Genomic DNA, 26,643 nt, shown 5'->3' with positions numbered 1-26,643 from the left:
AACTAAACAGATTAAAGAGGTGAAGAGATCAGAATTAAATGCAATGTGTAACCCCAGACTGATCCTCTAACAACAGGAATAGATACTATAAAAACAGAATTAGGATATATGGGGAATCTGGATATGGGCTGTACATGAGGCCAAGAGTAATTTAACTCTAAGCAAACTTTTCGACAAAGGGCCAGGTGACAAATATCTTAGGCTTTGTGGACACACTTCAGTAAAACTGCCTATCCACACATCAGATAATAGGGTAATCCAGCTCAATTTTCTGGTAGTGATAACTACACTGTGGGAATGCAAATGAGTAGTCTCAGTCTTCAGAGACACGTGCAGAAAACAGTCAGGGGTGCAGTGTTACAACATCTGTATCTAATCCTGAAATGGTTCCACATGGCTTACAGGAGAGGGAGACAGAGGGATAGTGAACGTGCCATGCAAGCCATTTGTGAGTCTAAATAAACAGCCTCTGGATCTTTATCTCGGAATTTTTGCAACATTTATGAGGGTTTAAATTTTTCAAGATAAAAAGTTGAAGCAGGAGGAATGCCTTCAACGGTGGGGATTATGTTTCCCCACGATGCGGCCGTCATCAGCAGAATTAACCTCTCGTCAGCCTGCCTGCCGCTCAACCCTGAGCATCAGACAACACGCAAACGGGGGCACAGCTCCCCCGGCAACTCCACCCCGTCCCCAACAGCGCGAGCGGCTGCAGAGCGGACGGGGTCCACCCGCGGGCGGCTCGCGCTCCCCCTGCTGACCTCTGGCCCAAGCATCGCGGTGGGGTCTGTGATGGTGGACATGACCTCGTGGATTAACTCCAGTGGGATATCGCCCATCACCCGGGGCTTCTTGGTCTCCTCCAAAACATGAGACTCGTTCATTTTCCTCTTTTCTCCTTGATGATCAAAACAAAAGGGCAAACGATGGGTTATTTCAAACACAAAGCACGTGCCAACTAATCCAACTGATTTTCTAATATCACTGAAAGGTGTGGACATCTGCCCTCCCTGTACCAGGGAGAAGCGGCACAGCAGAAGGCGGGAAAGAGGAGGTAACTCTTTTTGCAGTAACTGCCCACCATTCTTTTTTTTCTATTTTATTTATTGGCTGGGCAGCATGTGGGATTTCCTTGAGCAGGGACTGAATCTCTGTCCCCTGCACTGGGACACAGAGTCTTAACCGCTGGCCCACCAGGGAGCCCCCAAGTACCCACCATTCTGAAGAGCATTTGCTCTCTATGCTAAGGTTTTTAACCTGACGTGAGTTATTAAGGCGCCGCCCCTTCATGTGCACACTGAGAGTGAGTCTGACTGTCACTGGTTGTTAATCTCCATGTTGGAGATTATCTGTCCCTTTGTGGTCAGAAGAATATGGTCCTTATGATAACAAAGGCCAAAACTGCTTGAAACTTGAGTTATGACCTAAAACTTGACCAACTGTTTGTAAATTAAGCATCTTCTTGAGAGAACGTGTACTTCCCGATTTTCAGAGCTCTCTCTGTGTCGATCGTGTCTGTGGGGCTTCTGTCCTTTCTGGGAGTTTTGTTTGTTTGATCTATGAATTAATCAGAGATGTTTCTTCAAGTGTTCAACTTCTGGTTGATTTGATCATTTCTCCTTGTAGTTCTGTTAAGTCTTCCTTTCATACATGTTTGCGTGGGTGTATGTGTATACACATCTGTGAATGTATGTTACATATGTGTGTGTCTACATGTACTGGAAACACACTCATGGACTGTTTCACTTTGCTGGTGAATTTAATTTTTGTCATTACAAAATGACCCTCATGATCTCTCATAATCCTTTTTTGCCTTAAAATGATGCCTCACAAAGTGAGCAGGGCCCCTGGCCTTGGAAGTAGGTACATTCATTCCCAGGATGTCACAATATATCACAAGTTGGAACAGGCCAGGCAAAAGCAGGGAGAACTCTCTCCCACTCGACTCCTTAGACTACATGGCCGCTTTCTGTCCTACTAACATGATGTTTGGTTTTTCTTTTTTTTTTCCTTCTGTCATAATTTATTTATTTTACAATTAAATTTTTAAATGCTCAAATCTAATTTATCCCTCGGTTGTGGATTCCAGTAAGCACGCTCCATACAGCATTTGCTCCATCTTGAGCTAAACAGCAGCAGAGCAATGTCAAGCATTTTATCCATACAAGATGCTTTTCCAAATATGAGGCTACTTACTAAAACAGCTTTTGTTGAGTTTGTGTTTTTATAACTTTTTAGTTGTTATTATTGGAGGTGAGTGAGAATATTTTCCTTCATTTGACCAACTCTTCAAATCCCACAATTCCACAAGAATAATGGTGTGAACTATTTATTTTGGAGCTGAGATTTATACCCAATATGCCCCAAACTTGATAGCCTGCTGAGTGCTGCAGTAAGAAAGCACCGTGGGCTATATCCAAGTTCAATGGCAGAGTTTCTAGAATGATCAGTAACGTCCCCCTTGGAAGTGGCCCCAGTGCTGCACGCTTAGTCCTTCACAGAAAACCCTGTTCTCTCCCCATTTCATGACACTTCTCTGTCAAACTTTGCTTGTGCCAAGATGTGTCTGATGTCACGGCTGTGGACACAAATGCAGCCTTCGGAACATTCTGTAACTGTGAAACGCCTCTAGCATTAAGAGAGTTTTTTGCCCACATGGCAGATTACATTCATGGCCAAATTCCTTCCCCTCCTGTCTCCTGCTTCTGCCATATGATTCTGCGGCTCTTCCTACAAAAGGAGTCAAGGCCATCTCCTCACCCCTTGACTCTGAGTCTGACCATGTGATTCGCTTCCGATGACAAACTAAAGCAGGCAGCATGGTGTGCCAGCTACAAGCTTAAGCTGCAGGAAACTGCGTTTCTTCCTGCTCTCTGGTGCTTCTGCCATCATCATAAGGCCGTATTCTGTCCCAAGGAAAGGAAAAGACACCCAGTGGTCCTCAAAGGAGGGTGAGAATTACGCAAGCACAGCCTGTCGGAGACGAGCCGTATCAGCCACCTCCTAGGCAGCAAACAGAATGAGTGAGCTGTGACGGTAAAGGATCACAGTTTGAGACTCTGCATTTCGAGTTGGTTTTTACACAGCAATAACCCACGCAGCTCAGAGGGAGTTCCAGCCATTAGATCCCTGACACGCACAGAGCGCAGGCGACCTGAGGCTCCCTTTGGCACTCCTCAGATAACGGAGCTTCTCAGGTGAATCACAGCCCTCACTGATGCCCTCCGAGCTTACCTGGGTTTGCCTCAAGCCCGGACGCGCCTCGACAGGACGGACTGGTGCTCCCTCCGTTCTGCTGTTCAAGGGAAGCGGAGCTTGAATTGTAGGAAACTGTCCCGGCCACGGGAGGTGGACTGATAACTGCCCCAGGAGAAGGAAGAGAAAGCATTAAACGCGTCTTTCTTCAGTGGTAATGAACCAAGTGCACGTGAGACCACCCACTGCTGCCCAGCACCCCAAAGAAGTCATCTCTAAGACAGAAGCTACGCGGCCAGTGTGAGCTTGATGATACAGACAAGGGTAGTCACAACCCGCTGGATAAAATAAAGACATTTGAGTCCAAAGTGATAAAGTAAGAAATGAACAAATAAATAATGGGGAGAAGGTAAAACTCTCCTTACAGGAGAATGGCAAGAAATAAGGAAGCAATGATGGAAGTTGGGGAGAGAGGGGCGGTTAGGGAACAGCCAGTACATAATGACTGATTCAGGGAAGAATCGTCTGTATACACTGAATCTTGTGACTGTAATTTTGATAAAGATAGAATAGCCTCAAAGTATCTCCCGACAAAAGTACCTTTTTTTTTTTTTTAATTACCAAAGCAGAAAAGTTAACACTGCAGTGGAGAAATCTCAAAAACCCCATTCTAACCCAGCAACAAACTTCACGCCAGCGACAACAGGAGAGGCCAACACTACACGCCTCCCGGTGCGACAGAAAGCGGCTGTGAACCACGTGGCTAAAAGGCAGGATGGAAAACAGTAGCCAGATTAAGGAATAATACTGCATCAAGGTTGAAATTCATCACTGTGATAACTGCTGGGGTTAAATACAAAAACACTCTTGCTCTTAGGAGATCCCTACTGAAGTCAGCAAAGGGACATGACCTTTGTAACCATCAGACCGTTCAGAAGACAGACAGGTACATACACACACGTTAGCACATGGAGAGAGACAGAGAGAAGCAGGAGAATTAACAACAGTGAGTCTGGAGCAGCAAATAGTGTCTCCAAACAAAACCATTTTGTCTTGTCTTTAAAAAAAAAGAAAAAGCCAAGGTAGGAAGTAGGACGTTGTTTGCCCAAGCGTGGCTGATGGCAGCACGGCCGTCAGTGACACCGCGCACAGACCTCGTCTGATGGCGCAGACAGAGGCCCCAGAGCACGCCATCTCGGTGTCGGGGCGACCACAGGGGACGCCCCCGCAGCCAAGAGTGGTGAAATAAGCAAAACGAGCTACAGAGACCCGTGCACACAGCTCCTAACTGAACAGCAACTGGTATGTAAAGAATCGGAATATACTGATCGCCAATGTGTGTTAGCTTCAGGTACACAGCGAGGTGAACCTGTTACACACTTACATATACCCACTCTTTTTTATGTTCTTTTCTCATACAGGCCATCACAATAAGTGTTAAAAATAAAAATAGCCATATATAGGTGAGACCCCCCTCAGATGCACACACACGAAGGAAGCAGAAGAGACTGAAGCGCCAGGCTGCAGGCCTTCCCTTCCAGCAAACAGGCCTCCTGAATTTCAAAGGACACCAGATCGCTTCCACACAAAGAGGAAGCTCTGGTGACTCACAAGACATCCGAGAACCTCGCCAAAGTTCAGAGCCATCATTGTGACTGTCATTCTCACAGGCACCTGGATGCGCAGACATGCCAATTAGGGAGAAGATTACCCTTTTCTTCCCCCACAGAGAACACACTGCAATTACAGCAGAACAGAAGTCAGCTGGCTTCCGACGGCAGCAGGGAACACTGAGTGCGATCCGGCTGAACTGGGTGACAGCCGGAACCACTGGGGGTGAACCTGACATCCTGGGGCAGAGACACCGCCATCTCCATGCTATGCAGCGACGGGTGAGACCTGGGGAGCAGGGCAGGCCAGGAGCCATCGTGAGCAACAGGGTCAGGGAAGTCTCACCGGCTCCATCCCTCCAGAAGATAACTTACTGGGCCTGCCTGGAGTCCTGGGTCCGCACCCGATCACTCCTCTTTCCTTGCACATGGGTCTGCCTGCGCGTCTGCGAGGCACATGGGGCACGCAGGGCAGTGCAGCGGCAATCAGACGCGATGGGAAACCCAGTCCCATCACTCGGGAGGCCCTGCTTTGGGGACACTGACTGCTCCTCTCTGAGCTCCCATCTCTCATCCATATACAGGGGTTAACCTCACCAACTTCTCCTGGTTCTGGCTAGAGCTTAAAGACCCAAGGCAAACCTCACCAGCCAGCACTCACTGGAAGTGCAAACTATTCTCATGGATAAACTGGATCTGACCACGTAGGTGTCACACTCACGAAAAGGGGATTGGGCAGCGTGGTGAGTGCTGAGGACAAGCTGACGCCCGTCAGACCCTCCAGGAGCTCAAACATCCGAAGGCCATGCCCTCGGCCAATTATGCCACAGCCTCTTGGCAGGGGCCTCAGAATCAGTAGGTTTTTATTTTTCATTTTTTTTAATATTTATGCATTTGGATTGTGGGGTTTTAGGAGACGGCGATGGCACCCCACTCCAGTACTCTTGCCTGGAAAATCCCATGGATGGAGGAGCCTGATAGGCTGCAGTCCATGGGGTCACAAAGAGTCGGACACGACTGAGCGACTTCACTTTCACTTTTCACTTTCATGCATTGGAGAAGGAAATGGCAACCCACTCCAGTGTTCTTGCCTGGAGAATCCCAGGGACGGGGGAGCCTGGTGGGCTGCCTTCTATGGGGTCACACAGAGTTGGACACGACTGAAGCGACTTAGCAGCAGCAGCAACTGCAGCCTTCAAGCTCTTCATGGTGGCATGTGCAATTTGGTTCTCTGGCCGGGGAGGGAAGCCAAGCCCCTTGCGGGGAGTGAGGCGCATGAGCCACTGGCCCTCAGGTAAGCCCCAGCATCAGCGGCATTTAGATCCCATGGGTGGTGCCTCTGAGCAGCCAAGCTGAAGAACCAGGGACAGGATATTATCAAGGTTCCATGAATGTTTGGAAGAAAGGAGACTCAGCCCTTGCTGGAAGGCATGGCGAGAATTAGAAAAGGGTTTGTCGGGGAGATGTCGTCCGAAAGTCAGGTAAGTTACAGACAGACAAGCGAACAGCACGGGGGCAGAGACAGACACGGCACCCAGGTGCGGGGGGAGCTCGCCAGGAAAAGCCGACACAGGGCTGGAGTCCTGTCCACGCACAGAAAGGCCCCGAAGGGCTGCGGACTGTGAACCAGAGAAACGTGAGATTATATTTTATGGCCTAAGGTGAAAAAACACAACACAAAAGGTGTCTTTGACATGGTTTTGGGAACAAGAATCCAAACAAAGAAGGTTTGATCCAAACCAAAATACCTCATTCCCTAATTATTCTGCTGGGTAGGATTTAATTATATTCACATCCAAACTCAGGCTCCAGATGAAATACTGTTTTAATCACCTTCTCTGGTGCAGTATGCTCAGTGAAAGAAGCCAGAGTCAGAAGTTACGTTCTGTGTGATCCCGCTCGTGTGGTGCTCTAGAAAAGCACAGCTGCACGAACAAAGGAGGAACCAGAGGGGGCTGCCCCGGCCGGGCTCAGCGCTGAGCTCGAAGCCGCGGGGTGACACAGCGCCGGGGGTTCACCAGAAGCCACAGGACCACACACTAGGGGTGACTTTTGCTGGATATAAAAACAAACCAGGAGAGGTGTGGAGAATGGCAAGAACAAATGGCCTTTGCTGGAGGCAGCACTCACGGGCCCCCGGGACACACTGAACCAGATCTACTGAAAAGTCGACACCAACATTCTGCGTTCTGCCTCTCCCCAAGGCCACACAGAAATGCCTGCTCTGGGACCTCCTGACAACCTTCTCCGAGGCTTCTGAGCATCAAGGCAGGAATTCAGACCCCGTCTCCAGAGTCAGTGTGACTCCAGGCCACATGTCCTCACCAAAGGCCTGCTGAGGCCCTGAGCCCACAGGGCACTGCACGTCCTGAGACTCGGCCCCACCGTTACCCGAGAGCAGCCTGATGCTCAAAACAGACGTCCAGACTCACAAGCCAGACTGAGACGTAACTGCAGGGCAGGCTGTGACCAAGACTGTGTCTTTAAACAGTTGCCGTCTGCCTGCAGACCTGAGTGACGGGTGCTTCGCCCTCCGCACAGCTGTGCAGGGCGGGCTGAGCAAACCTCAGGGCAGAGCAGCAGCTGCAGCGGTCTTAGCTGTCTGCCTCGCACCTGCTCTCCTCGGGAACAGAGATGTCGATGCCAGGTTTGCCAAAGTGTTTACTTTTCTTTGCTGACTCTAGTCTTTAATTTCTTGATGAAAAATGCAAACAAATGCACGGTGTAAGGGCAACAAACACTTCCTGGTTGTGTTCTGATTTATGCAAAAACAATTTTTTTTTTTACCTGTTTGGATTCCAAGCTGGCTGGTTCTGGAAGAAGCTGAGAGAAAATCCTGATCCCAGATGGGAGAGTTTTGACTATAAACTTCTTCTTCTAACATGGACAGAAACCTAGGCATAAGAATAAAGGCAAGAGTGAGATCACAAGTTATACATTACTAGGGGACAAGTGCCAGGCACCCATGGTAATCACACCAACACTAGCATCTCATCCTCAGTTCAGAAATATGAAATAGTCGGTCAGTTATGACCCGGGTGATGATTTAATTGGGCAGCCTTGGTATATTCAAACAGAAATGCATTTCTACAAATGTATTCTCTTTGGGCTCCATGTAGGTATTAATAGATACAACCTAGACCACACAGAGAATTACATCAGTGGAAATGCACTTCACCAAGTCCCCCGGGAGAATCCTGGACCGAGAGCTCGGCTCTCCTCAGAGCTGTGGTTGTCATTTCCATCACAAAAGCTGCTCGTGTTTACTGAGTCCTTGCCACATGCCTACACTGTTCTGAGAATGTTTTATTGAATCTTCTCATCAACACAATGAGTTACAGATTTTATTTTTATTTATCACACACATGTACACATAGCTCTTACTATAAGATGGACACTGTTGTAAGCAATGAACGTATATTAATTCACTCGCTCTTCCGAATAACCCGATGAGGTAGGATCCATCACTGTGCTCATTTCATCGATAAAAGTAACGTAGTGCACAGGCAGACTCAATAACTGGTTCAAAGGCCCACAGCCAGCGAACCACAGGGCCGAGACTGACTACCGTGTTCTATCTCCTGTCACATCATAAAACAAGCCGGCCTCAAGTTTCGGGCCCACGGAGACCACCTGCACAGCCTGGTCGGAGTGCAGCCCCCAAGCCCCACCCAGGCTCACTGAACTGGAGGCCGCGAGAGAGGCCCGGCAACCAGACGCCGAGAAGCACCTTGGACAGCTCTTATGTTTCCCCCCAGATGCAAAGACTGTGATTAAAATACCAACACAAATCTATACTTCTGGTATTGGAAAGTCTTCCTGCAAACCTCTCTTCAGGGCACATTCATTCCCATGGAGGAATATAGAATAACGGCTAAGAGCTTAGGGTCTAAAACCCAGCTACCAAGCTCACCACTTACTATTTCCGTGACCTTGGGACAAATTCTTAGCTTTCCTCTTCCTCGGTTCCCCTTTTATAAAATGGAAACATCAACAGTAACTTCTGTACAAGGTGGCGGCAAGGAACACACTGCCATGCTTCAGCTGGTACTGACCGCTGAGAAAGTGCTCCTTCATTCACTCAGCAACACTGAATGCCCACCACACGCCAGGTGCCGGGTCAGGCCCTTGAGGACAGAGTAAACACAACCTTGCCTTGCCTTCAAGAAGTTTATATTGCAACGAAGTAAAAGGTTAGCGATTAAACGTCACTGAAATTTAGAAATGCAAAAACCCTTTAAAAAGTATTTTTCCTAATCCATTGAGCAACAAAATCTGACCTGAACATACGCAAGATTATTTACAGTCTTTATAAATAGATTTTCTTCAGGGGACCTACCCCCACCCCAAAGCTATGACATATATTCTAAGTCCTGTTATCTTTATAAAGGGGTCAAGTTACCTTAAAACTTGAATTGTGAATCCTACCAAGTTTGGATCACTGATTAAGGACTTAGATTAAAATTAACATCATCATCATCACAATTAGGGAAAGTACCACTAATCTCCTCATTAATCAAAGAAGGCAGGGGGAGGCTGGGTTTCGACAGTGAAGACAGGTGGGAAAAGTCCTGAGGGTCTTCTGACTCGCCTCTCACACTCAGAAGATTTAAGAATAAGGATCGGGGAAGGCAATGGCACCCCACTCCAATACTCCTGCCTGGAAAATCCCATGGACGGAGGAGCCTGGTGGGCTGCAGTCCATGGGGTCACTGAGGGTCGGACACGACTGAGCGACTTCACTTTCACTTTTCACTTTCCTGCATTGGAGGAGGAAATGGCAACCCACTCCAGTGTTCTTGCCTGGAGAATCCCAGGGATGGGGGAGCCTGGTGGGCTGCCGTCTATGGGGTCACACAGAGTTGGACACGACTGAAGCGACTTAGCAGCAGCAGCAGCACGAACATCGAGCTGCACTTCGCCATGGGACACATGGTTTAAAGAAACAGCAGGAGCCACTTTTTGCCAAGCTCATCACCATTAACTGACGCTTTGAAACACTTCTGGATGTTTCCCACCTAACAGAGAAAGACTGGCAGCAACAGGAGGCAGCATCCTTACTGAGATCACAGCTTGCCCTTGCTGACGAGGGGAGGTTCCGGACGCATCTCTTCCGGCGGCCCAGCAGAGCCTGCTGTCACCTCGCCCAGCCCTCAAGACTTCCCGACTGCCCTTCATCACAGAAGCACATTTCCTTTCCTTTCCCAGGCTCCTTCTTTATGAGCAATTACACAATAGGAACACTTCATGAAGCCCTAAGAGACTTACCAAAGAAAAATGCCATTAATAATTTAGGAAAATAGTCATGCGTGTGTTATACATGTATATAATTACTTCAATACAATAAAAGACAGTCTCATCTAATGTCATGAAGTGTACGTAGGATAAAAGAACACAATACATGGAGAAAAAGACAGAAATGTCTAAAAGCACAGAACGTAGACCGCAGTGGTGGGGCTCCGGTGACCCTTTGCCTCTTTGCTCTCTCTGAGTCACATCTCCACCAAGTGCCCACTCATTGCTTTTAGAAGGAAATGCAGACACTAACGTTTCAAACACCTGTGTGACTCGGCCCATGTGGGGCACGGCACACACGAAAGTCAAGCAGGAGGAACGGCTGGAGCCCCTGCTGATGCAGAGGTTGGGGCCACTCTTCTCCTGCAGGGGTCTGGGTTCAATGCCCGGCTGGGGAACCAGGATCCCGCCTGCCAAGCAGCACAGCCAGAAAAAGAAGGAAGAAAGGGCAGCGCAGGAAGTGCAGGAAAGTAAGGTGCAAGCCCTGAGGATGCGCCTGACAAGCAGGGGCCCCATGGGGTGAGTGGCATCTGCAGCCTGACGTTGAGCCAGGCCCTGGCTCCAAATGGCACCTCTGGCTTCAGTACACGAGACTCTGCTGCCGCGTCTGCAGGTATAATCCCTAACAGCCGCCACTGTTGTCATATTCCATGGAAAGGGACTGAGGAGGAGAAGTGGGTGGTAGCTTTACCCCACCACTAGTAACAGAGAAGCAAAGAAAGTGGCATTGACCTTCCCAGCTGACCGGCGTGAGCACGCCAGAACTACAGGCTGAAGGAACAAAGCACTGAATTGGCAAATATCTGCAAGAAGGAAAATGAGCTTGCTATGGGAAAATCCTCTCCTATGCAAGATAATTAAAATTTCCCTTTAAGCATCATAAAAGGTGTGATGAGGGAGGGGTCCTCTGTCCCTTGGCTCAGAGGCAGGACGACAACTATAATCTGAACACACGAAACATGGCTTATGCAGCAGATGTAACAGAGAAACATGAAAACTACTTTAATCTCTAAGGAAAGGAGCTTAGACCAGTTAAAAGGCAGCCACGGAAATACAGGAGCATCCCAGAGTTCCTAACCTGTTTAGGGGCAATACTGAGCTGCTGTTTAAGTCCTTCTGGACCTTCCTCCCTGCAGGACACCAAGTGTTCGGGCCCTGCCTCATCCTGGGTGCTGGCTGTCCTCAGGAAACGCTGCAAACCAGGTCACTGGGACCCGTGTTCAGCTAAAGCTCGTGAGAATTATCCTCTACCTAACACTGGAGATTCACGCTAGACTGCAAAAACAAATTGTTCTGTCCGTTTCCATCAGAAAATCATTTTTGTTGTTGTTTTGGACCTAACTTATCTTTAAAAATTAAAATGATCATCTTTCCTGAGACACGAATTAGGTAACCCAGAAATAGCAGCAATCATAAAAATCTAGCTTTTCAGATAAAACAGGCTTCCATCCATCTTTGTTCCAGGAGCAAAACAGCACCTCTCCTAAACTGCTCTCCACCTCACAGCTGTCCGTAACAGAACTCTCTCAGACCTAGAAAGCCTGTTCAAATGACATCTTCCGCCCCCACCGTCACAGCTCTGATGCGTCGTCACCTGCACCCTCAGCTGCCAGCCACTTAGGCTAAAGTCTGCGTTCTTCACACTGAAAACCCATTTCCAAGCTCAATGGTATACACTGTACCTTCCTACCACCCTGACCTATTTCCTACATTTGGAAAATATTTAAGTGCGTCTTTACACGCTGGACGTCTAGCAGGTTCAAGCAGCAAGGGGCCCAAGGGCAGGCCTGTCTGGGCCTGGGAAGCTGAGTACAGAGGCTCGAAGATCCTCCTGCCAGAGACAGGTCTATCCCAGGCTGGCTCCCTCCCTCGGAATCCAGTTTGTTCCAGCTGAGACAGGGATGACCCGGCGGCCTCAGGAAGCTCTGGAGAACTGGGTGCCAGAAACAGCCCCGGGCTCTCCTGCACCCCCTCTTGGAGACCACTTCTGCAGGGTCCCCACTGCCCTGGAGCTGAAAACCCCACACACAGCCCCGGCCTGTGTTCTGAGACTCGGGAGGGATAAGACAGGCCAAGGGAGCAGTCGAGCCAAAGTCAACCTCATCTCAGACGGGCTGGAAACGCCACGAGGCTCCCAAGGGAATGCGAGGATGGGGGTCCCGCCCCCCACCTCTCCAGTTCTGTCCCTGAAGCTTCGGTGTGCGTCCGTCCATCTCAAGCGTGGCACGGAACAAAGACCCGCAGGAGCACTCCCTTACTTCGGGAAGTGTGTGAGGATCAGAGTCCGCTTCTCCAGCGGCAGTTTGTCCTTCTCCTGCCTCGCCTGCTCCAGCAGCTGCCGCCGCATCACAGTGAAGACGGAGCGCAGCAGCGTCCTCCCAAACACCTGGGCCGTCTCGTACCGCGGCAGGCTGTCGCAGAACTGGGGAACGTTGCAGTAACACAGCCACCTGCACGGGGAGACCACAGCATCAGCACCCGCGAGCCCCGCACGAGGAACACCCAGGACGCTGCTCGACACCGTCGCCCTCGGCGGGAGACCAGGCTGCAGACGCGCCGGGAAACACCATCAGCGGGTCAGATGCTGGCTCACCCTGCCAGAGCCCTCAGGCCCAGCTCTACGAGAATCACTCCAGTCTGCAGCATCCTTTCAACAGGAGGATGGATTCAAGGGAACAGAGGATGTCCCTTTTGGAGGAGAAACAGAACTCCTCCACTGAACCCTCTTGAACTTAAGGCTTCTTTAAAATGCCTACGCAGCACTCACACCCCCACAGCTTCGGTGGGAAGATAAAGATCTCCACGACTGCTCAAAACTCAGTCAAAACGCAGGAAGTGATAAGCTTCCACCATCTGTCGCCTAGGTCCATGTTCAGTGACTCAGAGTCAAAACTGCTTCTCGGTGTCGCGTGGGGCTGGAGGGGTGCCGGGCCCCGAGGGAAACCAGGCCTTTCCTGACGCCTGAGCACAGAGTGGGGCACAGGGCTGATGCAAGGCAGATTCAGAACGCCGCGTCAGCCGAGAAGCTGGAAAACGAACCTTCATCCGCCACCACCTGCTCCAGGGCCTCCCGGAGACTCAAGGCCTGAAATTCCCGGCAGTGGGGGCAGGGGGGCCCAGCAGGCAGCGGAGACCAGGGAGGGACCGGACTTCAGTGCCCAAGTCCTGCTCCTCGGAGGAGGACCCAGCTCCCCCTCTTCAGGGAGAGAACCCCTCTCCCCAGACGGAACCCTCTGCCCCACCAGGGACCCCTCTCCCCAGATGGAACCCTCTGCCCCACCGGGACTCCTCTTCCCCAGAGACGATCCTCTGCCCCAACGGGGACCCCTTTCCCCAAACGGAACCCTCCGCCCCGCCAGGACCCCTGTCCCCAGATGGAACCCGCCACCCCACCAGGACTCCTTTCCCAGATAGGACCCTCTGCCCCGCAGGGACCCCTCTGCCCCGCAGGGACCCCTCTGCCCCAGAGACGATCCTCTGCCCCAGCGGGGACCCCTTTCCCCGGATGGAACCCTCCGCCACTCCCGGGACCCCTCTCCCCAGATAGAAACCTCTGCCCCGCCGGGGACCCCTCTCCTCAGACGGAACCCTCTGCCCGACCCAGGACCCCTCTCCCCAGATAGAACCTTCCGCCCGCCAGGGACCCCTTTCCCAGATACGACCCTCTGCCCCGCAGGGACCCCTCTCCCCAGATGGAACCCTCCGCCCCGCCAGGACCCCTCTCCCCGAGAGAGGACCCTCTGCCCCACTAGGGACCCCTTTCCCAGATAGGACCCTCTGCCCCGCAGGGATCCCTCTCCCCAGATGGAACCCTCTGCCCCGCCAGGGACCCCTTTCCCAGATAGGACCTTCTGCCCCGCAGGGACCCCTCTCCCCAGATGGAACCCTCCACCCCGCCGGGACCCCTCTCCCCCTCTCCCCCTCTCCCCAGACGGAACCCTCTGCCTCACCAGGGACCCCTCTCGCCAGATGGAACCCTCTGCCCCGCCGGGGACCCCTCTCCCCAGGTAGAACCCTCTGCCCTGCAGGGGACCCCTCTCCCCAGATAGAACTCTCTGCCCCACAGGGGACCCCTCTCTCCTGGATGGAACCCTCTGCCCCACCGGGGACCCCTATCCCTGGATAGAACCCTCTGCCCCACAGGGGACCTCTCTCCCCAGATGGAACCCTCTGCCAGGCAGGGGACCCCTTTCCCCATATAGGACCCTCTACCCCACAAGGGACCCCTTTCTGGCACCCTTTCAGGTGGGCGGCTGAGTTCCCACATGCCCAGATGGCTGGAGGAGGCTTGATGACTGTCCGTCCTCAATAAAGAGTGGAGTAATGTTCACCTACTCAGGCTTTTTGACTTATTCTTTATGTTACTCTGAATTATTTCATAGCTCCCCTGTGTATGGGGTGGGGCCGTTTCATCTTTGGGGAAGAAAACCTTCATTAGTGTGAGTTCATCTACCTAGATTCAAAATTAACCTTAAAACCCTGCTACTATTTCTGTTCCTCTCTAATTCACACCCAAATGTCACTCTACCATACAGGACCCAGATGGGCATCTTGAGTGCTGTGCTGTGTCAAGAGTGACCTTGGCAGCAGAAAAAACTAAAGGATGCATTTATCTTGTAATTTATAAGGCACATCATATAGAAATTCATCACCTTCAAAGCTAGTCTTTGCTGGAAGTTAGTCCATGGCCACTTAATGAAGTTAAAATATTTGGAGTTAAAAAAAATAAAAATAAAATATTTGGAGTTGAAGGCAGGCCAGCTCCCAGGGAACACATTATGAAAGTACAAATGTAATCACAAACCATAACCATCAGATCAATTTCATGAGACTTAGGCGATCATAAGACTGTAAATCTTAATAAAAGTATGTCCAATGTGGTGCAATGGGAGATCTAAGGATTTAAGGATTTAGAAGTACTGTCCGATAAAGGCTTCCGTGATGACAAGACTGCTGTACACCCGTTGACAGTGTACAAGAACCAGTACAGCTGTGTAGCCACCAGCCATGTGTAACTGCTGAGCACTTGGATAAATGAAAACACGTTTTTCTTTTTGACTTTACTTGAAGTATAGCTGGTACAAGGCTGTGCCAGCTTCAGGTACGCAGCAAAGTGATTCAGGTTTACGTGTGTGCACATGCAGATTCTTTTCAGATTCTTTTCCCTTGTAGGTTATTATTAGAAAGCACTGAGCGTGGTTCCCTGTGCTGCTGCAGTCAGTCCTTGCGTTTATCTGTTTTATACACAGCAGTTGCGTCTGCGAGCCCCGAACTCCTGATTCATCGCCCCCACCCCTTTTCTCTCTGGTAACCACGTTTGTTTTCCTGAAGAGACTGATTCTGGGAAGGATTTAAGGCAGGAGAGGGGGACACAGAGAACAAGGTGGCTGATGGAGTCACCAACTCCATGGACGTGAGTCTGAGCAAAAGGAGATGGTGCAGGGCAGGGAAGCCTGGCGTGCCACCGTCCAGGGGGTCACAAAGTGGCTGAGCAACAACTAATTTCAATCAATTTAAAACTTACTTTCAACCAACAAGGGACTACTGTATAGCACAGTGAACTACCCTGTGATAAACCCCGATGCAAAAGACTCTGAAAAGAATAAAGTTATATTCTCTTAATATATATGCATGTGCAGTAGCTCAGTCGTGCCTGACTCTTTGTGACCCCATGGACTGTAGCCTGCCAGGCTCTTCTGTCCACAGGATTCCCCAGGCAAGAATACCAGAGCGGGTTGCCATTTCCTTCTCCAGGGGATCTTCTTGACCCAGGGATTGAACCCGCATCTCTTACGTACGTCTCATGCGTTGGCAGGCAGGTTCTTTACCACACACACACATATGTCTGAATCATTCTGCTATACGCCTGAAACTAACACCACTGTAAATCAACAACACTGAAATTTTAAAATAAATAGAGGAAAAAATATTTAAAAATTTACTTTCAAATGGAAACCCTGAGAAATACATTTTCATTAAATACAACTTTACTGTTTTGGTAGAACTCCATTTAGCTTTAACCACTTAAAATGTAGTGAATGAATTAAAATATGCGTTAATTATAAACCCCCCACACTGGATTTGAAAGATTTAGTACAAACAAAAGTAAAAGGCATCATTAATAATTGCTCATATTGATTCCATGTGAAGTGATAACATTTTTATACATTGGGTCAAATAAAACATTATTAATATTAGTGTCCTGTTTATTCTTTTTAAATGTAGTTACTAGAAAATGTCAAATTACAGATGTGGCTCACATTTGTGGATCATGTTATATTCTATTGGGCAGGTTTTGAGTCTGAAGAGCATTCCTATCTATGGAGGACACAGATGTCTGAGACTCTACTGAAGACAGATGCTATTTCTGTTACAACAAGGTTAGTGATAAATATTATACAATCATAAAATGTTATCTGAAGTGCTTAACAGGTCATTCACTCTCCACAGGGCAGAGGAAGGCAATGTAGATTAATATTATCTAGTCAAAATTGTCAAATAAAAGCTTTTCATTTATTTCCTCTGAAAATCACTTTATAGTACTTAAGTTTATACTTTTTTAGTTTAGTTCTGTTTTTGCTTCCAAAACTAATCTTATAAATGTCTAAGGGCGCTGTATGAAAAGACAGGAGATGAGTCAACATGTTTTGGGTTTTTTGGGTGTTGTAGTCATTGACACGGTCCAGGCGTGCGGTGAGACAGAAGCAAACAGGAATGGCTGTGTGTCTTGCTGCTCAGACGTTCCTCTAAAGACTAACCTGGAAAACAAGACTGGACCTAAACCTCTGGTTTCAGGTCTTCTCAAAAGAAGTGAAAGGACGGTTCAGTCATTTTCATATGCCTAACAGAGACAGCATGGCGTGCGAGTCACTGACTGCTCAAACAGCGCTCAGGTTTTCATAGCACTGGGATTACTTGCAGTGCCCTGCTTTCTCTAAGACATGAGTAGAGCTGGAGGACTTGAGTGCGGAAGGCCATGGCGCCTACTCCCTGCTGGATGGAAAGTCCTGCGGCTCTCAGGGATTAGGTGACCCCGCCCGGTTTTCCCGCACGAAAGGCTAGTTACTTTCAGAGTCCAGACTAGCAGCTGGCTCTCTGAAGCCCCCTCACGCTGTTCCTCCCACAGTCCCAGGATGACACACCTAACTACGAACGTTCAGGAAGCCTGGTGATGGTCCATGCCCCACAGTGCGGTAGTTACAGCAAGCTTTCACCAGACTGAATTTAGTCATCTCTAATTCGCTTGGACTCTTACAAAACATCTCCCCAGGATAAGCGTAACTTCTAATTTTGAGATGTTCTGCACAGCTCAGAATCTAAGGCTAATAATTTGCCACATTCCTTTAGCATGGGCTTCTCTGGGGGTTCAGATGGTAAAGAATCCACCTGAAATGCAGAAGACCCGGATTTGATCCCTGGGTTGGGAAGATCTCCACGAGAAGGAAATGGCAAACCACCCCAGTATTCTTGCCTGGGAAATCCTATGGACAGAGGAGCCTGGTGGGCTACAGTCCACGGGATCACAAAAAGTCAGACAGGACTGAGCAACTTACACTTCACTTTAGGATATTCTGTTGGTCAGATGTATTTTAAGAAGTTATATTCCTCCAACACTTTTCCAGCTATTTTCTCATGGAATTATATTAGCACACCATCAGAAAATTTCAAAATATTTGTCTGGGTCTGTCTCTAAAACCACAGTGACTTCTGGAGGACATATAAAGGTACATTTAATATATACTCATATAGATTATTAAGGTTAAGTATATGTTAACATTAATATATCAGATTTTTCAACATATAAAATACTTACATTTTGCCTAACTTCAGAACAGAGAGTATAAGTAATACAAGCAGTTCTACTGTTCAGCAAGCATTTCATCTTTCATGGGGTAAGTCCTCACGTGATAAGGAACACAATCACTTTCTGAGTCTATCCTGTCCACGAGGATCCTGTCTCTCCCACCTTCGTGCTGTGATTCCAGAATCTTCCCAAAGAACTGGACCGCACGGACAAGCTGAGCCACCCTTCCAGGGCCCCGGCTCCCGCCATCCCCACGGGCCGTGTTGCCCACAGGGGTAAGAGGGCTGCGTTTGAGAAACGGCATCACAGTGAGACGGTCAGTGTGAGCTTTCCTCGCTTCTCAAGTGGTCAGGACCCTGAGGTCTGACTTTAAGCGAGCGGACCATCTCACAGCGTTCACAGGTTGGTCCTCCCCGCTTCCCCTCTTCACCGGCAGGCCAGGTGCCAGGGGAGCTTCCCTATTATCACCCACCGAGGCTGCAGGTCGCCCACCCAGGGGTCAGCCAGTCACCGCCTCCAGCGGGATGCACCCACTCAGGAGGGATGCACCCTCCGCCCCGGGGGAGGCTGGCCCCGGACCCTGCTGGACTCTGGGCTGTCACCGCCCTTCCTTCAGCAACCCCAGATCCCGTGCTCTCCCCATATATATATATATATATATAGAAAGAGAGAGAGAGAGTTCTACTATTTCAACTCATTATAGAGTTACAATAATATAGGAACTAGCAATAATTCAACACTCTGAAATGAAGATGTGAAAATAAAGGTATCATTTTAAAAGTGGATTATGAAGCAATCTGCAAATCCTATTTACACTTATTAAGATAAAATACTTTATAATTCAAATAGTATATATTGTAAAAGGCTGGGTGAGAGGCGAAAACTTGGGATGTTACTCATAACATCAGGTCAGTAATTAGAGAGGAAAGTTTAGCTTTAACTCTACCCATTTCTACTTGTTATCTGTGGTTAAATCTGAGTACAAGTTATCTTTACAGGTTGTCAAAAAACATTGCTTATTTTAACTCAAGGGGGAAAAAAAGGCTAAAAACAAAAAACCCTGAAGCAAGCTTGATATGCCTATAAAATGTAAATGGGAAAAGTTATAAAAAAGGTGAATAAAGTAGATAATACAAGCCACTCTCTTCCTTAAAAATGAATATGTCACACTATTTTGTATGGTCCACGTTTATGAAGCTTAAGTCATAAACTCAATTCTATTATTCTGCAAATCATAGGTAATAAAAATAAATTCCCATTTTAGAAAAAATACACATAATCAAGAGTATGTGCAGAGTTTGATGTCCACCAACAGAGAAAAGTTGCATCAACAGAGAATAATGTAACCAGTAAAATGTTTAAGCGTGGCAGGGGAGGGGTGGACAAAGAAGATGCAAACGCTGTCTTTTCTTTCATCCTAACAAATGTAAAATACGTATTTAAAGAGACGAAGACTGTGAGACCATGTATATAACACTATTATATTTACACCAAAGTCCTGAGACTATGGTGGTCTTTCCTTCTTTGGAGAAGACTCTGGAGAGTCCTTGGACTGCAAGGAGATTAAAACTGTCCATCCTTAAGGAAATCAACCCTGAATATTCACTGGAAGGACTGATGCTGAAGCTGAAGCTCCAATACTTTGGCCACCTTATGTGAAGAACTGACTCACTGGAAAAGACCCTGATGCTGGGAAAGATTGAAGGCAGGAGGAGAAGGGGGCAAGAGAGGATGAGGTGGTTGGATGGCATCACCCACCCAATGGAGATGAGTCTGAGCAAGCTCTGGGAGCTCATGATAGACAGTGAGGCCTGGCGTGCTGCAGTCCATGGGGTCGCAAAGAGTTGAACACGACTGAGTGACTGAACTGAACTGAACTGATATTCTTGGGCACTGCATTTTTTTTTTCAGAATAAGGTCTCTGTATAATAATCACAGAGTCATAATATCTAGACCAGCAGTGCTCAATAGAAATACAATGCAAGCCACATATGTAATTTTAAATTTCCCAGTAGTCACATTAAAAAAGTAAATAGCAACAGGTGAAATTAACTTTAACTTATTATTTAACTTAATATATCCAAAATGCTACCATTTCAACATGCAATCGATATAAAAAATGATTAATGAAATACTTCACGTTCTTTTTTTGTACAATCTTGGAAATCTCAATTCAGGCCAGCCACACTTCCAGGGCTCAGTGGCCACTTGTGGTGGGCAACTATTGTACTAAGTAGTTCAGCTCTAAATGATCCGGATCCTTCACACTCAGAATATCAAGGCCAGAGGGGAGGAGCCAGCCCCGCTCACCTGGTGTAGTTCTCCTTGTACCCAGAGATGTCATCATTGGGAGAGCGCAGTCTTCGCTGAGATGGTGCCTCCAGATGCCAATAGTTGATACGGTTCAGGAACATTTTTGCCAGCTCAACGATCGTTTGCCTTTCTTTGGGTGGCAGGTGACTGAATTTGTACTGTACAAAGTTATTCACACCCTTAAAAGGAGGGAAGGCAGTTTACTCATGCAGCTTTGCAATCCTGAATGCCCACCCAGTCAGCACCAGTGGTGGCCATTAGCAAAAGAACAGACAGTTCTCTATTCACAAAAACCTCTTTTTCTTTCCATTAGAACACAGGAATGCCCAGAGGGAATCATGCCTCAGATCACAGCCTATGAAAAGTGACAAGACACAGAAGCTGGGAGCTGCAATTCTCTGCCTGCTGCAATTATGAACCAACAAAAAAATCAACACAGTGGGCTGAAAAGGTCAAACCCCCTAAACAATAAAATATGGCTGTTTTGCAGAATAACTCTTGCTGTGCAATCAAAACAGGAGCTCACATATAATGAGATTCTTGCATAAATCTGTTTTTACATTCACAAAATTTTAATCAAAAGTCTGCTAGCAAGGCCTTGCAATGAACTAAACCACGAGACTTTAAACTCTTTACTGTCATCCTTTCAGTTTTTAGTAAACTTACCCCCCCCCAAAATTCTTACATTTTGAGTAATTTTGATATGAGCTTTTGAAAAAAATCTGTGGATTAATTTAATCTGTCTTCAGAACACTCTCATCTAATTTAACTTCAAATAAAGTAACAATGAAATCTTATTTTGTAGGGTTTGAAGACAACATTTCTTCTACTAAAAACTGACTGATAAAATACACTTATTTGTATCTCATATCATGTCTTCTGTAACTACTCTCATCAGGAAACTCAGTCCAGAGTGTTTGATATTTACTTAAGAAAATAATGAGAGGCTAAAAAATTGATACTGATGACAGATCCTGACAACACCTAACAGGAAAGGTCTGTACATATTAACAGATGCCCCAAGTGGATCTCAGTTTCGTGGCAGGAATCATGTGGCAGGAAGCCAATTTCTGGATACAAAATCTTATTTCTTTTCTGTGCTTTTTGCTTGACTTACAATGTTCTTCACATTGCTCCTGAATTCCCTCACCTCAATAGACTTTTCAACAGTGCCAAACACGGGGACAAAGACTTAATTTTAAAACGTCAACACCAAGAAAAAGCCCATTTCATGTGTTCTGACGAACTACATGTTCTACTTAATTTTTTTTTTATTTCCCAAATACACAGTGAATTCTGAGCATTCAGCAACCTAAGAGACAAAAGCTGAATCATTTACTACATGGAGTATTCACTTCTGATCCAAAGGGCTTGAGACGATTCTTACAGACTTGAACATCTCTAAGCCAGCTATGAAGATGAAGATGAGGTTTGTTCAGCCTTAAAGCAATTTTTAAAAGGGGGCTTCTCTTATTTTTTTACCTGTTCAATACTAGGTTTTTCAAAAGGGGGCTTCTTCTCCAAAGAACCTTCAACCACAGGTTTTCCTCTTTGTAAGATAGACTTCCTCAAGAGCTGTAAGAAATCATTTTTAAAAAATCAGTGTCCATCTCTCTCTCACACACACACTGGCATCTCCAAGCTTACAATCTTGTTGGGGAGAAAAGGGCCACATAATGGTGCTGGGCCAGGTCATATCATGCTGTCTCCCACATACAAAAGGAAGAAAAGAAACAATTCAAGTTGGCAGCAGAAACATTCCAAATAAATTGCAAAGGCAGTAAGTGCTGTCTAAGCTCAGAGCTGAGAGCTCAGAAATCTGGGACTGAGGGAAGGCGTCACAGCTGAGAAAGGGTGTACTGAGTGTGAAGGGAGGACAGGTATGGGACACAATTGGATGCAACGGCGTTTGAGGAAGGTGAGGGGTGACGGCAGCCTCGAGGAGCTCAAGGGTCCCGTCCTGTGAGGCTGCCCCAGCAGGTGGTCAGAGGACCCGAGACCTTGGAGCTGTTTTCTTCGTAAGGCGTTTAATCAACCAAGATGTGAATCAGAAGTAATCCATAAGAGTACCAAATTTAGTCTTCATTTTAAAATCTTCCTCTGACACATGTAAGCTTAGGCTTTTCTCTAAAATACTCCTTGTCCCACGCAGAGAGCCTTTGGAAGGGAAGTCACCATATTCCATTTATCTTAATTATGTTGCTGCTGTCTCCAAGTCACATCTGACTCTTTGCAACCCCACGGATGGCAGCACACCAGGCTTGCCCATCCTCTGCAATCTCACAGAGTCTGCTCAAATTCATGTCAACTGAGTCAGTGGTGCCATCCAGTTACAGGCCAGTGAATTCTCACAAAACAGACAGGAAACCACCAGGGAGCCCCATGGCCCCCGTCCTGACCTGAGCTGTGAGGGGCTGGTCTCACAATCCGCGCACCAGGGGGCTCCCGCCGCACCCCCAAACCTCTCCTGCTCACCCCCCTCACCACCCCACTCCTGGCTTCCGCTAACTCGGAGGCCTGGAGCACACTCCGCACATGCCCCCAGGCCATGCAGGGGTGCTCACGCCCTGGGGGGCCTGCTCTAACCCAGAAAAGGCCGAGGCCCACTCTGTACACAGGAGCTGTGTGCAGCGGCCGCGTGTCACAGGCGCGGTCCCAGCCCCGAGGGGCCGCCGAGGGCTCCTGCGGGCGCCGCGCATGGTCGCGGGCTTGTTCCCACTCCCTCTCCACACGCAGAGTGCAGAGTGCACGCCAAGGGTCCTGGCATCACTGAGCCCACAGAACAAAACACCACTCTGAATCCCGGCCACGGGAATTCCAGCTCCTCAAAGAGCAAATACCAGAGGGAGAAAGAACACAGAGCCAGTCATCAAGACCCAACTTGAAAATACATTTGATACTGAACTTCTTACCTTCCACCTTCGTGTGACCCTTCCATGACCCTTCACACAGGCCAGTTATGACACATATGCAATCACTCGTTTATCCACTCACCCACGTATTATTTATTTATTACACATTTATTTACATCTTTCCCTCCTTTCTCTATTGATTGCTTTTTCAACAGAAACAAAACATGGCAAACTTTCTCCCAGGAATTAGTGGAAACAGATGACGCTGCCCGAGGTGGAAGAGCACCCTGTGTTCCCCCCAGGCTGGGTCTGACAAAGACCTCAGTTCTTCTGGAGGTGCCGTATCAATTACTCACAGTGAGCATTTGCTGATCCTTTCAGGGCATCATACCCATCTTTACAAAAATAAAGGTGCCATAATGATGAGTTGTTCTATGTTTCTAAGGATATGCAAAGGCTGATCATCACATTTAGATACAAATAATTTGGGCTGTCTACTTTTCTTCCCCAGTTAAAATCATTTGGAAACCTGATCCATCGGGGGTTTCAATCTGGAGGCAGATGGATGAATAGGGGAGATGCTGAGTCTTAGCTTCCTTGTCTAAAACAGGATGGAGCTGGGATAAACAGGCAAATATTCAACATAAAAATGTTACCAAGCAGCAGCAGCATTTGCCCCCTTACTTGCCAAGCACCCTCTGTAGCTCGACCTGTACTATCTCACGAATCCTCCTCGCAGCCTTTTGAGGGAAGTGCTATCATATCATGGTCTACACTTTTAATCTTTTTTTAACACCAAAAACATTTTGTCCTGGGGTACAGCTGATTAACAATGTTGTGGTAGTTTCGGGTGACCAGCGAGGAACTCAGCCGCACGTGCAGCACGATCTACACTTTACAGATAAGCAAACGGCCCGACCTGGCCGAGGTCACGTCACTAAGGGGTGCAGCCAGGCCTGGGAGCAGCCAGCTGTGCTCTGGCACCACGCCGATGGGCTCCAGGGCAGAATCAGCTTCAGGAAGCAGCTTTTCACTGAGTTCATTTTCAACATCTAGGGCAAAAGTTTCCAAAATACACTAAAATGTGTAATTGCTGTTTAATTTAGAGACATAGGAGACACAGGAATTGCTTTTCCAAAGCTAAGAAGAAATGGATGATTTATTACACACTTGCCCAGCGAGTGACGTTGGGGGAGGGGAGGGGAGAATGCGGAGTATTTTGGATTTTGTTCTCAGGAGCAAATACATGTGTACTGGTAAAGATGAGAGGAAAAAGGCAGAGCGGCATTTTCTGCCTCTTACGTGGTTCTAAACAGAACTGAGCAGAGGTCACCAGGATGGAAACCTTCCCCCCCAGCAGGGCGCTGGGGAGCCAGCCGCCAGGGAGCTGAGTTCCAGGACAAATCATAGTCGCAGCCATGCAGACGCTGTTTTTCTCCAACTAAGAGTTTTTTCCAAAGACGCTCTAAACAGCATGAAGCTGGCGGGCTTCAGTCCAGATGACTCAGGCCCACGGTCATGTCAACAAGTTGTCACCTGGAGGAGTCCGGTGCCTGCTAACAGCTGTGCTCTCTCTCACCCCCTCCCCCCATTACTTACCTTTTTGGTTAAAATCCCCACAAGATTCCAATGTTTAAAAATATAATCGTCTTTCCCACTCTTGCCCCTGTCGACCCCGAATATCCCACTACACTCAAAGACAAAAGTTAACAGAAGAAGCAAAGGAAGCATTATGTATCAGGTAAATTCGGGCACTCCCTGCCCCAACCCAAAGCGACAGAACTGGGTGGGAAACCTGCCAAGATTCCTGGCTGCCAGAGCAAAAGAGCAAACTCCTGGTCACAGGAAATGAAGCCCAGCCTCGCGAGGAGATACAAACGCCTCCTGGGTGTCAGCTCCGGTGAAGGGTTCGGGGTTTTGTTTTTAAGGTCCTTGTAAGGGCTACACAACACAGTATAGTCTACAGAGCCCGGAATGGTCGGTTTGGGGTTTTTTTAATTATTCCTTCTGTCAGCCACCTTTGCGAATCTTCTTTTTGGTGACCTGAATTTCTTCTGTTCCCCCACCCACCCCCACCACTTCCCTCCCCCCGTCAGTGCAAACCAACCCACATCTAGGGAAACAGGACTGGGACTCTCTGGAGCTGAGGCTGCTCCCCAAGGAGGCAGGGGGTGGGGAGCGGGGAGGCGCCCACCGTAGCCTTCGCTCCTGTGCTTAGGACGCTGAGTCCAGCCACCATCCAGCCAGGCCTCCTGCCTCCCCGCCGCCGGGCCCCCGCACTGGGCTGGAGGCTTCATGCCCACTGTGGGTCTTGATGCTCTGTGACCACACGCACCCCACCACCCCCCATGCTGGGCTGGGCTGGGGGCTTCACGCCCACCGGGGGTCTGACGCCGTGTGACCGCGCCCCACCCAGAAGGCGCCTCCGCAGCCCTCTTCAGGGGCAGCCCCTGGCCCCTGCTCGCGTCGCTGTGCAGCCGTCAGCTCATCCTCCCTGGCCCTAGTCTTCCTGGCCCTAGTCCCCGCCCGCCGGCGCCCTCACAAGCGGAGCGCACTCACTCTGCAGGCTCGGGCCGCACACTGCAGACCTGCTGACGGTCTCCGCCTCTCCTACTGAAACCTAAACTCTACGAAGCCAAGGACTTCGCTGCCCAGGGACCCAGGCTTCACGCCCACACGAGCACCCGCATAGAGAAGGCGTGCACTAAGTCCTTGTCAGATGGGCAGACGGTTGGACACATGCTTGGACGGACAAATGGATGGATGGAGGGATGAACAGGGCGTGATGGGAAGAAATCCACGAGCATAAAGATACCCAACTCGGCCGACACATAGGCGGCACTCAGGGAGAGGGGTGCACTCCAAGCACGGTGCCCACAGCAGAGTGCCCTGGAGAAACACGCCTCCGCAGATCCAGGGCCAGCCGCCCGTGACCTGCTGCATCTGGACAGACAGAGGGAGAAGCAAGCCTTTCCAAATGTGGACGTCTCACCTTGAACAGGTAGAAATAAACCTGCTTGGTGTCGGCATCTTCTTCCCTGTGGACGCAGGTAAAGAGATACTCCACATCCAGCACGATGCCCAGCAGTCTGTTCATCTCCTCCTCCGACACGTTCTCCAGATGCGACACGTGAGCAGCTGTGGACAGAAAGGAGCACAGTGGGAGTCAGCACAGCTCACCCCTTCCTTACAGCCAGGCTTCTCCGCCTGTGGGGTCCAGTCCCCACCCAGGGGCCAAACCCATGCCCCTTGCACTGGAAGCATGGAGTCTTAGCCACCAGACTGCCAGGGAAGTCCCAGTCTGGAACATTCTCTCCCAGGAACCTTCTGGAATACCAATACATCAGATTGCATTGTAAATAGAGGAACTTTCTGAACTGCTACAAGACTGAAGTCTGCTCACAAAACTGACTTACGTTAAATTCTGCTATGTCCCTATAGAAGCCAACTCCCGTCAGGCCAAGAGGGCCCTGTGGCCGTGGAGCCTGGATCTAGGATCTGAGGACTGTGGATTCAGAGGACACAGAAACGAAACTCCCTAAGCGTTTAGATCTAAGTCCTGCGAACAGTTCTG

General features: G+C 48.7%; 1 protein-coding gene across 1 annotated transcript in view; it reads right to left on the bottom strand.

The window, feature by feature from the left end:
- The window catches only part of KAT2B (lysine acetyltransferase 2B), a 98,606-nt gene that overhangs the window by 28,079 nt on the left and 43,884 nt on the right, over positions 1–26,643 (bottom strand). The window contains 7 exon segments of the mRNA XM_061425474.1: positions 762–898; positions 3,235–3,360; positions 7,593–7,699; positions 12,359–12,550; positions 20,215–20,396; positions 21,700–21,792; positions 26,062–26,207. Of these exon segments, the coding sequence (XP_061281458.1) occupies positions 762–898; positions 3,235–3,360; positions 7,593–7,699; positions 12,359–12,550; positions 20,215–20,396; positions 21,700–21,792; positions 26,062–26,207 (983 nt within the window).

The sequence above is a fragment of the Bos javanicus genome, chromosome 1 (genome assembly GCF_032452875.1).
Source record: "Bos javanicus breed banteng chromosome 1, ARS-OSU_banteng_1.0, whole genome shotgun sequence".
In the NCBI taxonomy this organism is placed as follows: Eukaryota; Metazoa; Chordata; class Mammalia; order Artiodactyla; family Bovidae; genus Bos; species Bos javanicus.
The sequence above is the reverse complement of the archived record's forward strand: the minus strand, read 5'-3'. Positions and strand labels throughout refer to the sequence as shown.